This window comes from Artibeus jamaicensis, unplaced genomic scaffold, assembly GCF_021234435.1.
Source record: "Artibeus jamaicensis isolate MK-2021 breed Jamaican fruit bat unplaced genomic scaffold, CSHL_Jam_final contig_426, whole genome shotgun sequence".
In the NCBI taxonomy this organism is placed as follows: domain Eukaryota; kingdom Metazoa; phylum Chordata; class Mammalia; order Chiroptera; family Phyllostomidae; genus Artibeus; species Artibeus jamaicensis.
Window position 1 is genome coordinate 5,700,387 of NW_026521826.1, and position 13,992 is coordinate 5,714,378.

Sequence of the window (13,992 nt, forward strand, 5' to 3'; positions counted from 1 at the left end):
AAAGATCACCATTTTAATGACCTGAAAGTGGCCAATTAGCCATGAGTTGAAAATACTTCAAATCAATTTAATGCACAAATATAACTGATAAATTGTTATGAAGTACTTTATAAATTTAAGTGTCAAATAAATGGTCTATAATCAGAATCACCATCATCATAAAAATACTCTCAGAGCTGCAAACTGACCATAGTGAGTCTCTAATAGTTGATCCCCAGGACTGAGGAAAGACAACACTATAGACACAGAAATGAAATAACGAGAAGGAAGGGCCAGTAAACCTGCCATTATGTCAAATGGTAATGTTCAAGTAAGGGCCAAGAACCAAACAAACAAACCAAAAAAAAAATTTTAAGCCAGTTCAAGGACACTGAGTGGAATTTTACTTTATTCAATGAGACAAATGCATAATTTTGACCAATAATTCCAGGTAGACAATATTCAACAGATTGTTTAATTTTCTTTTCTTCAGCTGTGTAAGGTCTGGAAAAATGGACAATTTACTTTCTGACCTTCTTCCCAGTGCTAAACTCACTGCCATTACTACAGAATGAAAGCACTCTGGAGAATGAGCAGAAGAGCTGGCATGAACTGATCTACTTGTTTGCTATATCCAGAAATTATAGCCAAAGAAAAACAGCAATAAGGCCCTGGCTGGTATGGCTCAGTGGATTGAGGGCCGACCTGCGAACCAAAGGGTTGCCAATTCGATTCCCAGTCTAGGGCATACCCTGGTTTGCAGGCCAGGTCCCTGGTTGGAGTGGGGAGGTGCGTGTGAGAGGCAACCACACATTGATGCTTCTCCCCCTTTCTTTCTCCTTTCCTTCCCCTCCCCTTGCTCTAAAAATAAATAAATAAAATCTTTTAAAAAACAGCAGTAAGGAGAAAAGACTGACAAAAATGTTAAATAAACAAAGTTAATCATTCTTTTAGAAACTGGGAAGCTGTGGGGTCTAGTGAATTAAGCAACAAAGATGTCAAGAGCAATATAATCGAATCCTAGGCACATCTTAAGACATAAGATGGTTTCTCTATCAATAAAAATCAGGATAATCTTACTGCTGTCTGCATTAGGTAATTAACTCCTATGATACACTACGGAAGTTCAAACTGTTAAATAAATGATGACTACCAAAAAATTTTAACCAGAATGTGCTGAATAATAATCATGACACATGGGTTCTGAACTTTACCATTTTTGTTTTCAAATTAATAATGCAAACAAGACTCCGACCTTGTCACTTGGCTTATAGTATTAGGTGGCAAGTGCAATTAAGGGATTCAAAATCATCCTAGAGCTCCCATTTCCCCTGGAACGGTTGGCTCAACTTCACACATAGTGAAGAAAATACAGTCACGTTCTATTCCTGTAGCTGCAGAAGCATCACTATTGTGCCTGCATGATCTTGGCTGATTCCAACCAGAGGCCATTCCTCTTGAAAATCTACTAAGCAATCAACATTTTGAAAATTTCCTTTTATTTAAAATTAGAAATCCTAAACCACAGTAATGTTTTAAATTATTTTCTGGGAATTAACAACACCCATGGCGTTCAGCTAAAATTACTGCTCTATACCCTTCCTGCTCTCTTGAACAATAATACTGATGAGATTGTGTAGCCCAAAACTTGCAACAGTTTTTGACCTGCCTGTTGATGAAATAAAGATGAAGATATTAGCAGCAATTCTATGACTTCCCAAACTTTCTATTCCAATGGTAGTATGAATATGCTGTAAGACTGAAAATAAGACCAAGGAAGCTAACATAATTTTATTATTCATATGTAGTCCATTGTTTTTCCCCATACACTTGAAATAACAATTGAGTGCTATGAAACTGAAAAACACAGAGAAAAGAAGTAAAGAGTTTTAAATCACAGAAGGATGGGAAAACCTTAGAGATCCAATCCATTTCATTTTTTTCATTGAAAATATAACATCTAGAAAATATAGTCTATCTAAATCCAAAACCTGATCAAGATTTTACTTATAAACACATTGTTCTGTGAATTATCTGTACAACTGTAAATAAAAATGTAGCTATAAGGAAAAGTTTAAAAACCATTAAACAAACAAACCTAAATTTCAATTATACAGGGGTGGGCAAAAATAGGTTTACAGTTCTAAGTGCAACACAGAGTTTATTCTTATATTATTATTTATTTGTATCATAATTTTAAAACTCCTTTGGCCCACCCTTGTATATTTGGGGTGAAAAATCATCTCCAGTTACTCTTTTAGGGAAAAATTAAACATCTATGGAAGAAACCAAAGAAGGTATATTCACATTAAAAAAATACAGTTCTATCCTCATAATAACCAAGACCTCAAATACTAGATTTAGTGACTCATTAATTTGTGACATTAGCTTTATAATCATAGATGTAAAAAACCACTGTGTTCAAAACATAATTATTACTCCAGCATCTCATTTCATGAAATTCTTAAATTAAAATGTAAGCCTCCGTACGGATTTGTGTTTGATTAGTTTCACTTATTTAAGAACACTGAATAATTTAAGACCCGTTTAAATAAAAGAAACACACAAAAAGGGCTCTTCCAAGACGTGCTGGAGACTTCAGCACTCTGCCATTTCTGGATGGACCCTACATTCTCCAGAATCATTATAAACTACACTCACCTTCCAGGTGAAGCCACATCAGCCTCCCCTTCACCCTCACAACAGAGGCCACACAGAGTTCTCTTGGATTCCTGGGGTTTACGGCTTCCAGCTTCATGTTCTTTGTGAAACCCCGACTAAATGATGTCTGAAAGAGAGAACCCACACTGAGCCAGTAGCTCCCACAACGAGATAGCGCACAGAAGCAAGGCTGGCCAGCTGATGCAGCAGAAGGGCGCACACAGACCCATGCACACGGACCTTATTCATAGGGCAAACAGGTTGTTCACATGTTTGTCCTTCTCACCACTATGAGGAAAGAACCATGCCTTCTTCATTTGGATCCCAGAAATTAGAATTCTGCTTGGCATACAGCAGGTGCCTAATCACATGTGTTGAGTAAGAGAATGAACACATTTTCTGTTTCCAGTCCCATATGCATGCCCACTTCTACAGAATCACTGAGAGAAATGTAATTTCTTCTACTTCTCTGTATTTCTTAACCACATCAGATATGGGCACATTTGGGGGTGTGAAAGGAGAGAGATCGAGTCTCCACCTCGGATCATCCTCTTTCAGCCTGAAGAATATCCTTTAGCATTTCTTTTAGCACAGGCGTACTGGTGAGGAATTCCCAGAGATTCCTTTCTCTGAAATTATCTTTATTTTATCTTTCTGCTTCTTGCTTATGTGTGTTTACTTTCTAAATTCACATTTAAAAAATTTACATATAGGAAAATTCACTCTTTGGCACACTGGCCCATGAGAGTAAGGCTGTTGGATAAATGCCTACAGCCGTACGGTCACAACCACAGTCAAGATACAGAGCAGTCCCTTCACCTCCAAAGCACCCTTGCACTGGCCTCTCAGTAATCAGGTCCTCCCAGGCCCCCAGTTCCTAGACCACTGATCCATTTCCTGTGCCTATACTGTACTCCCTCCTTTTCCATATGCCACGTAGAAGGAATGATATACTATGGAGCCTGCAAGGTTGGCTTCTTTCCCTCAGCAAACTGCATTTGAGCATCATCCATGCTTGTGCATGACAAGTCAGTAGTTCATTCTGTTATAATGTTGAGTAGTTTATGTAGATGTACCACAGTTCTGTCCATCTGTTTACCCAGTTGAAGAACATTTGAATTCTTTCCAATTTTTGGTGACTCTGAATAAAGCCACCATAAATATTTAAGCACAAGTTTTTGTATGAACATAAACACATTCCCCAGCTGCCAGACTAGGTGGCCGAAACAACAGAAATGTCACACAGCTCTGGAAGTTGGGAGTCTGAGACAAGTATCCCCAGACCCAGTGTCTTCTGAGGCCTCTCTCCTTGGCTTGTACACAGCCATCTTCCCCTTGTGTCTCTAATGTTTTTGCCTCCATGCATGTGGTGTGTATTTTCATCTCTTCTTCTTACAGGGACACCAGTCACATTGGACTAAGACCCACCCATATGACCTCATTTTACCTTAATTACTTCTTTAAAGACTCTAACTCCAAATTCAGCCACATTCTGAGGCTCTGGGGGTTAGGACCTTAAAGCATGAATTTTGGAGGGACACAATTCAGCCTATGACACTGTTTCATTTCTCTAGGAAGAGAACTGTTGGACCACATGGTAAATGTATGTTTCTAAAACGACCGCCAAATTATTTCCCAATATATCTTTTTGCATTCCCATCACAGTGTGTAAGGTTCCAGTTACTAAACATCCTCACCAATCAATACTGTCAGGTTTTCAAATTTTAGCCATTCTTATAGGTAAGTGGTTTTAACTTGCATTTTTCCTATGACTAATGATGTTAAGCAATTTTTCACATTTGTCATTTATATATCTCCTTAGGTGAAGTGTCTATTTTCACCTTCATTCTTGAAGTATGTTTTCACTGAATAAAGAATTGTAGTTTTTTCCCCCCTTCAGCACTCTAAAGAAGTTGGTTCACTGTTTTTTGGCCTCCATTGATTCTGATGAGAAGTTTGTTATTATTCAAACTGTTATTCCTCTATTTGAAATGTACCATTTTTCTCCTCTGGATGTTTTCAGGATTTTTCTCTCTATGTCTGCATTTCAGTGATTTGACTATGTTGGGTTTCTCTGTTTTATGCTGCCCGGGACTCCCTGAGATTCCTGAACCTGTCAGTTTAAGTCTTTCAGCTACTTTGTTTAATCTGGGACCATTACTTCTTCATGCATTTTTTCCTTCCACACACGCGGTGCCCACTTCTTCTGAGTCTCTGCTGACACATGAGATTGTCTCTCGGATCCTCAAGATTCTCTTCATCTTCCTCCCAACTGCCTGCTGATTTTTTCTCTATTCTTCACATACAACAGTTTCTATCTTCAATTTTATAAATTCTTTCCTCTCTCATCCCTATTCTGCTACTAAGCCCTTCCAATAAATTTACTTATTTCAGATATTGTATTTATATTTGTCAGGTTTAGAATTTCTACTTTGAAATATATAGACAGAGATAAGTGCCTATAGGTAACAGATTATATATCTCTTTGTTACTCATGGAAGGAAAGCAAGGTAATTCACACTTACATGTCTTTTTATATACATTAAGTTAAAATGAAAGTCTGTCTCTATGTAACAGAACAGAATTACCCAATGTATGCTGAGAAATCAATTTGCTCTGCTCCTTTGTGTTCCTTTGGAAATACAAATGAAAGCTACTCCGGGTGGGCCACTTTCCTACACGCCATCCAAACGTATCCACACATATTATGTATTGAGCTTCTTTCTGATAATACAGCTCAACAGGCTGTCTGAAAAGTCTCTAAGTAAGTTATAATGCATTTTATCCTATTATAATAAGGGAAAGCTACAACCACATGACCTATTTCAGTTTCAACTCACTGCTTATGGGTAATTTATAAAGGATCAATGGCAACAGTGTCACCAGTGAGTTTATTTTACTAAGCATTTGGCTGTGTCAATCTATTTCAGAACTGCCTGTGGTTGCTAAACACCCTCCAGGAAATGTCTTCCATGCATCCACTTCCAAACTACCTCTCCTGTGGTACACAATATCGGTGATTAAAAAAGAATTCATAATAAGCATTTCTTCAAAGAGCACTGTAGCAAGCTAATAAAATTTAGCAAAGTACCAATGATGCAAAGCATACGTCAACAGGCAGATAACAATCCTGTTGATCGAATGAACAAAAAGCCAGAAACAAAAAGGGGCACATCTGTAACAAGTGCATCCCTAATGAATACGCCAGCGTATTTATCAGCACAGATTTAATCTAGGTAGTTAAATCCTAGAAGCTTAGAGGTCACCTGGGGATGTGGCTACTTATTTAACTATTAAAATAAAATCTATCTTGACAACAGCTGGCTGAATGGGAGCAGCATTCAGTTAAAAAGATGCTTTGGTTGGAACTATGCTGTCACAGAAGAAACGGCTCCTTAAATACAGAACTAGGGGAGATATGAGAGTTTTCTTTCCAAAGTTAAAGAATCAGGGAAAGATTTTTCTTCTTGTCAGGTAGAAAACACAAAGTAAAGGGGTTTGGGGAAGTAATGACATCTTCCTATGATCCAAAATGAAAGGCCATAAGGCCGGGAGATTGTCATAAGAATCTCCTGTCATAAGAATTCTGTGAATTCAACAGAGTGAAGAGTTTAATAAGACTGCACTGGACTTTATACGCCTTCAGTGCTAAGTGGCTGCTGTCCCCACGATGGTATAGTTACACAGCTGCCCCCCTTCATACCACCTAAACTCTCACCATACAGGCCTTTCAAAGCTAAAGAAGAGCTGACTTTGTGCAAGGGCCATACCATCCGATGCCATTCATCGGTTGTAAAGCTTTGATTCCCACTCTACCTCTGATTTGTTTCTGTATTTAGGAGTACAAGTTGACCCAGTAATCAACCTATGTAATTCTCCAAAATCCATTTTTAACTTATGCTCAGTACTAAGTTTCTCTCTATGAAGTTAACCCTTTCCTCCTCTCAGTTCTCATATTCTGTTACCCTGCAGAACAAATTATAGGTGGGGTTGCAATGAATTGGTAGCAATAGTAACCTATGTCTAGAAAACAAGTCTTTGATTTGAGAGAGCTTTGAATAGTAGTATTAGCAATCCCCAGACGGAAGACTTTTGTTTTAGCCTAAAGATTACCTATCAACCTATCACCACTAAATGCATGTTCAACACACTAGGCATACATTTATGCCTCATTCTTAAATCAGAGATAATAATCTAGGTCCCTTTTCATAGTTCCTAGGGTTGATGAAGTTTAAATGAATAATTTGTGAACTACTTACTTAATACAATCAGCTCCTACAACTAAACAAGTACACACAAATACACACAAACACACACATGCACACAAACACACACATGCATTGCTATTTTATTTGTCACAAAATATCCTATTACTGTGTTAGTAACGTTTATTGGAATATGTTAGGGGCTTAAAATAAGCAAACCAAAGTACAAAATTGTTGGACTAGCATCCTACTGAAATAACCCAAGGCAAAAAATTACAAATAAATATTTTAAGACTATCCCCCAAGTACAAAGAATCTCTTATTGACAGATTTATCGATATCACACTCTGTAGCAAGTGCATAACTGTTGGTGGCCCAGGTGGCTAGCTGTTGGCCCAAGTTTATCCTCCTCCTTCCATAGTATGAAATCATGCTGAGGAACAGCAGGCCAGCCAGGGCACAGCCCAGCCTCACTCATAGCCTGGGGTAGCCGAGTGACTGGTTCTCACCAATGAAAAGCGAGCAGAACAGTATGTGTCAATCAATACCAGCTACAGTGCTTAGAACTAAGACTGTCTTCTCCTGGATCTCGTTCCCTATCTGTTCACCAAAACATATCTAGCCTAAGGCTCACCACAATGAGAAGAGCCACCAGGTAGTCAGAAACATCCTGGACCCTTCCTTCCCTAAGTGAGAAGTAAATTTATAACCTGTTCAAGCCATTATACATTCAGTAGTCAATTTGTTACTACATCTCAAAATTACTCTAATATACAAGCTTGAAAGGAGAACTTTTCAAAAACTACGAAAGTTTTAGGATCCTGTGGAATACACCAGCATTCTAATCTTGCTCAGTAAATAGAAAACAATTGATAACATTTATAGTAAGCAACACCTACGATAAAAGGAATAACAAGAAACAAGCGTCTTACGTTTTTGAAGCAGAAAGGAGGGGCTTCTTCTGTTCCATGCTGCTTGTGATAGTCTGCCCAGTCAAAGTCCTGGCCAGGGCACCCTGTGTGGGACAGAACACCGATGGAGAGCGTGAGTCAAGCTCAACCTCAGAGAACCAAACAGCTTTATGGTGTGCTACTAATGAAAATAATAAGGGGTGCAAGGATAAGCCCCCAAAAGGTGGAGTCCTTTCTTAAGCCTGATAGCACATTAGATTTTATGAAGATCAAATAAAATATTTTGAAAAATGTGAAGTACTACATACAAGTAAGGTACACCCTATTATCATAACATGGTGCCCAAAATCAGAAAAGAGGGTGGAATTTACCCACATCAGTGCATGGTGATGGGCAGATCTGCTTTGGGGAAGAACAGAAGATATTGAGGGAGGGGTTTAAGAAACAATTATTCACATATGAGGTCTCTCTGGAAAAAGTCCAGCCAATGTTAATGTAATGAGAATGGTTTTCATGACATCGACGTAACCTGGCAGCCAAGGAGAGTGGACTGCAATGCACATGCATGAATAATGATGACTTCACTGTACTAGTTGGTGGGGGCAACAGACGCCATTGTGGAGGCATGTGTACTGTGTGGCCATCGCATTCAAGGTGACTGAGCAAGCAGAGCAACAAATCTGCATCAAATTTTGTGTTAAGCTCAAACACTCCTCCATGGAAAATGTTTGGATGATTCAGAAGGCCACAGCTCTGGACAGCTGGTGATTGGCAGCTTCATCACAACACGCCCACTCATGCATCACGTCTCCTGCAGAGCTGTTTGGTGTAACATCAAATCACCCAGGTGACTCAGCCCCACCTCAGCCCAGATTTGGTGCCCTGTGACTTCTGGCTTTTCCCAAAACTAAAATCACCTTTGAAAGGAAGAGATTCAGGAAAATACAATGGGGCAGCTGATGGCAACTGGGAGAACTGTGTGAGGTGACAAGGTACCTACTTTGAGGTGGACTGAGGCATCATTGTCTTAGGTACAATGTTTCCTGTATCTTGAAACTTCTCCAGTCAATGCCTCTATTTTTCATATTACATGGCTGGATACCTTCTAGACAGACCTTACATACTAAATTTAATTAAATACAGATCTTACCAAAATGGGTTTTTTCTTTCTTTATTCACTTCATTTAAAAGGGAAGGTGCAATTATATAATATATACCCATCATAACTACCACAAGACATGGAAGAAGCTGAGAGAAGACAATAGTTCTAAATTATAAGAATGACACAGAGTGTATGACTTAACCTAGACAGGAAAATACATTATAGGAGTATTTGTGCTTTCTGTGAAAAAAGGATGGTGATGGAAATGAAGAACACAGTAGCTATTAGGATTCACTGAAACTGTACCAAATGTCACTATACTCTTCACTTAGTGCTCTCTCTTTATTGTTTGGTTTATGTTACACACAACTGCATTTTTGATGCCAAAGCAACTGGGGAAATTTATTTTCCTCCACATTGTCCACAACCCTATGCCCTCAAATTCAGTTCACATGGGGACTCTAGTCACTGAATCCCACAGTTGTAGAGTAACTACAGAAATTCTTTATCAAAGAAACTCAAGACACCAGTTGCCTCCTACCTCCATCTGTACTCACAAGCACAAAACAATATTCTTTTCATTAAGTAAGCTCAACTTACCCAACTTTTCTTAAGGTGAGGGGATTATCCAAGAAAGCAGCTGTCCCCTTTGGCCCAGGGACTGGGCCTCGATCCTGCCACCCATCAGCAGCACGGGTAACCCCTTCTCTGTAAGACACCCGCCTCGTTCTATAAAGACTGACAATTCCTCATTTCTTCCCCAAAAGGAGATGAGAAGTCTCAGAGTTCTGAGATGCTACGTGCGCCTTCCAGCTAGTTATGAAGAGGTCTTGCACATCTTCCACCTCCTGCCCCCCGCCCCCAACACCGCTCTCCCCAGAGCTGTCCCTCCAGCCAGATGCTCTTACATCACAGGTTTCTGAAAGGAACCAACCAACTTTCTCCCAAATATTCACAAGCAAAACAAAATGTGTTTTAAATGAGGTAACACAAGTTTCTGTACAATTAATTACTATAACCTGCCACTTTAAAAGTATTAGTCTGTCTGAAACTGGGATCAAATACTCACATTAATGTATAAGAATAGGAGAATTCATCAAAAGACACCTCAAACGACTGAGAAGTTATCTAACAGTACAAAGTGTACTGAACCACAAGGCAGGACTGATTTTAGAGCCAGTCCTACTAGGACCTAGATGAACCAAGGTAAAAGTCTTCTGTGCAACAGACTCTACCTGCTAATTCACAAAACAAGAAGATCTTTCAAGTCTCCTCTGGCTGCTGCATTCCGTGATTCAGAGCAGCCAGCACTAATAGTTTACTGCTGCTGCTTAGGATTCTCTCCTTGCCCCTGTGGTTAATGGCCTTTTCTCCTCTTATGAGAAAAGTGTGGAAGGGTCGACAGAGGTTATGTAACAAGACATTCCCCCGTTGAGCTCCCGATTGAACAGCTGAACGCAAGGTGGCTCGCTGCAACAGAAGGACCCTAAGTGGTTAGGGGTGTGGCCAGCCCACAGTTAATCAAGGTCTCCTCCTGTTCCGTATCTCTTCCCAGGACCTGGGCTACTTCCTTAGTTAATTTTGTGAGAAAATATCATCCACATAATGGGGGAAGGGAAAAATAAGGGGAAAAAATTACCAATGAATAGTAAACTATGTTCTAATATGAAATTTAGGTTCTTCATGGTCATTGTTTGTTCAGATAAAACTTTTCAACTTACAAGTCCCCTCTACTTCTACAGAAAGGCATTCAGCAGGGTTTTCTATAATCAAGTCCATAATCAGCAACTTCCAAAGGGCTTCAACCCACTCCATAAAATGTCATGCTCCACAGTTTCTCAGACTAACATTCAATCCTCTCTATCCAGTCTTCGAGACTCTATGGGAAGCCATTTTTAATCTAATGATTTCAAGAGATAACAGAGTCTTGCTGAGTACACTGGCAACAACTAATTATTCTGCCCCTAGAACTCTCTCCTTCCCCTGAACATATGAACAGCCAAGACTTTTCTTCCTCCTCCTTCTCCTAGGGACCTTTATTCACTTAAAATTCTTTTCCTTCATGCTGATAATGAGCTCTCTTTGTAAGGCAGTTTTGTGACAGCTCAGAAAATAACTGCTACATAAAAACAAATTGCTGTGCCTTGTATAATAGAGACAACAGGGGTCGATTATATTCATTAATCAACAAAGACAGAACAAGAAGTTCTAAGGCTTAACTGCAGCCAGGAAAACATGTTTTAAACCTGGAAGAGAAGGAAATAGCAGAGGGAAAAAGAAAAATTTTCTAAAATCAACCCCCCTTGGGCTATTAAAATTTGCAACAAGCTGCCACAGGAGACTGTTGAGCCACAACCACTAGACTTACTTCAGCTTTTATTAGTGTTTATTCTGAACAAAGTTCCAACTGTTACAGGTCCAGAAAGGCACAGGTCGATGACCCACATCCATGTGACACAAATTAATTGACATAAAATAGCTCTGCTTCCAAACATTGCTATTGGTGGTGTTAGTGGACAATTCTTTTAACAAACAATTTGGCAGTTAACATGTTCATGGACTTTGACACAATTTCATTTCTAGGAATTTATCCCATAAAAAGAACCCTGAAGACCAAAAAAAGTATTATATACTAAGATGCAATGGCATTATTATTGATAATATGCGGGGTCACTGTGTCTCCAAGTATAGCAAATAATATAAAACTTATTCAAGCCCATGAAAAGTCGTGCAGATATGAAATTGGATATAGTTTTTAAAAATCATGAAAAATGATTGCTGTTATTTTCAGGGGTCTCCAACCTTTTGGTGTCTCTGGGCCACACTAGAAGAAGAAAAGTTGTCTTGGGCCACACATTAAATACACAAACACTAACAAAAACTGATGAGCAAAAGAAAAGGTTTTAAGTAAATTTACAATTTTGTGTTGAGCTGCACTCATAGCCATCCTGGGCCACATGAAGCCTGTGGACTGTGGGTTGGACAGCCCTGTTAGATAAAAAGACTGGTATGAACATGTGCAGAATTATCAATTTTACATTGAAAATATGCAAAGAAAAAGGCCAGAGGCAATGTAACAAAAACTTTACAGTAAATATCAAAATTATTATCTGGGAGGTGGGACTCCAAGATACTTTTTCCCCTCTACTTCTTTGCATTTTGCAATCTTTCACTAACGATCATCATTTATTTAAACAATAACAATTATTTGAAAGCACAGCATCGTTGCTCTATTTTAAAAGATAACTGAGGTACTAGTCCATCCATGAAGGACTGATTCAGCCCAGGGACAACACCAGCACTGCCTCCCCACAGCTCTCCCCCCACCCCTGATGTGCTCACGGATACGTGACTGCACCCAGCTCCTCCTCGCCGCTAGGAAAGGAGCTCCAACACCCCAAGACAATCATGGTGCTCAGGACCCTTGCCACTGACTTGGGATGGAAAAAATATGTCCCTCTCTTATGAAAGAGACCACGGGAGTTAAGGAGCTGTTCTTCTATGCTGGGTGGATATTAAAAAAAGGTACAGTCTAAATAAAAAATAAAAACAGCAGAAGAATACCATGCTTGCCATCTCCTTGACCGACACAATGGAAACCAATGTGACCCCACTGCTGTACTGACTGCTGGGGAGCAGATACTCTTACGAATGGCTGGTTGTCACGTATCTGAGAAAACCACTGCAGACGCCAATCTGGCAACGTGTCAAAATTTTAAAGAAGGTATCTGCTTCTCTAACCTGGCCATTTGTTCACATACATGTTCATTTAGAAATATTTAGTAAGTGCATGCTGTATGCTGAGGAGGGTCCTAATACTAGAGATACAGGAACAATGAACAAAACCAACAAAGACACTAACTTTCACAGAGCTTACATTTCAGTGAGTGGAGACAGATAGTAACACAAATACAAAATGTCAAGAGGATCACAAGCGCCATGGAGAGGAAGCGGATGAGAGATGGGAGGGCTGCACCGAGGACGGCCTTACTGAGACGGTGAACAGCAGGTGTCGTGGAAACAAACCACGTGGCCACCCTGCCAGGGGGGAAGAGGGACCGCCAACTGCAAAAGCAGAATTCTAGCAAAAGATGGCAAGTTAGAAAACAATAATAAGATATCAATTTTTCTAAATTAACCTATAAATCCAATGTCAATTAAAATCCAATGGACCTTTTTTAGAGCCAGACAGATTGTAAAACTCATGCACAGTAATAACCAAGACAATTTGGAAAGGAAGAAAAAGTGGAGGGATTCACCTAATAGCTATCAAGACTTACTATAAAGTAAAATCATTTTTTAAAAGTGAAGTAATTGTGCAGGGATGGACAAACAGACTGATGAGGCTGAGTGACGAAGGACAGGACAAGGTGCACACATGTAAAGGGACTGGACGTGGGCCACTGGTGGGTCGTAAACCAGAGAAGATGCAGTGGACTATTCAGCGAATGATACTGAGACAACTGGTGAATCTGAAAATCCAATTCAATTTAAGCAAAAAAAGTTAAAATTAAAATTTTCTGTCCTCAGGACATATAAAAATTCCAAGTATTAAAAGCTAAACATGAAAAACAAAACTGCAAGACTTTTAAAGAAAATACAGAAGAATATCAGTGGGAAGGCTATCCAAAGACATGCAAAAAAACAATTAAAATTTTAAAAAAGGATATACAAACAACTCATAAAGAAGGATGGAAAACTTATTTGATTAATAATAAAGGAGAACTTCCCCATTCTGGCAAAGGCAATAGACATCCAGGAAATCCAGGAAGCTCAGAGAGTCCCAAAGAAGGTGGACCCCAAGAGAAACACACCAAGGCACATCATAACTACATTACCCAAGATTAAAATAAAGGAGAGAAACCTAGAAGCAGCAAGAGATAAGGGGACAGTCAGCTACAAAGGAGTGCTAATCAGACTATCAGCTGATTTTTCAAAAGAGACCTTACAGGCAAGAAGAGGCTGGAAAGAAGTATTCCAAGTCATGAAATCCAAAGACCTACACCCAAGATTGCTCTATCCAGCGAAGCTTTCATTTAGAATGAAAGGACAGACAAAGTGCTTCCTTGATAAGGTCAAGTTCAAGCAGTTCGTCATCACCAAGCCCTTATTCTATGAAATGTTAAAGGGATTT

At 39.3% G+C, this 13,992-nt stretch overlaps 1 protein-coding gene across 11 annotated transcripts in view; it reads right to left on the reverse strand.

The window, feature by feature from the left end:
* The window catches only part of SFMBT2 (Scm like with four mbt domains 2), a 218,625-nt gene that overhangs the window by 57,876 nt on the left and 146,757 nt on the right, over nucleotides 1–13,992 (reverse strand). For all 11 annotated transcript variants that reach the window (XM_053665741.1, XM_053665739.1, XM_053665744.1 and 8 more), the window contains 2 exons: nucleotides 7,778–7,860; nucleotides 2,641–2,767 (listed from right to left, as the gene is read on the reverse strand). In XM_053665741.1, coding sequence (XP_053521716.1) covers nucleotides 2,641–2,767; nucleotides 7,778–7,860 — 210 coding nt within the window. The remainder of the gene's footprint in view (nucleotides 1–2,640; nucleotides 2,768–7,777; nucleotides 7,861–13,992) is intronic.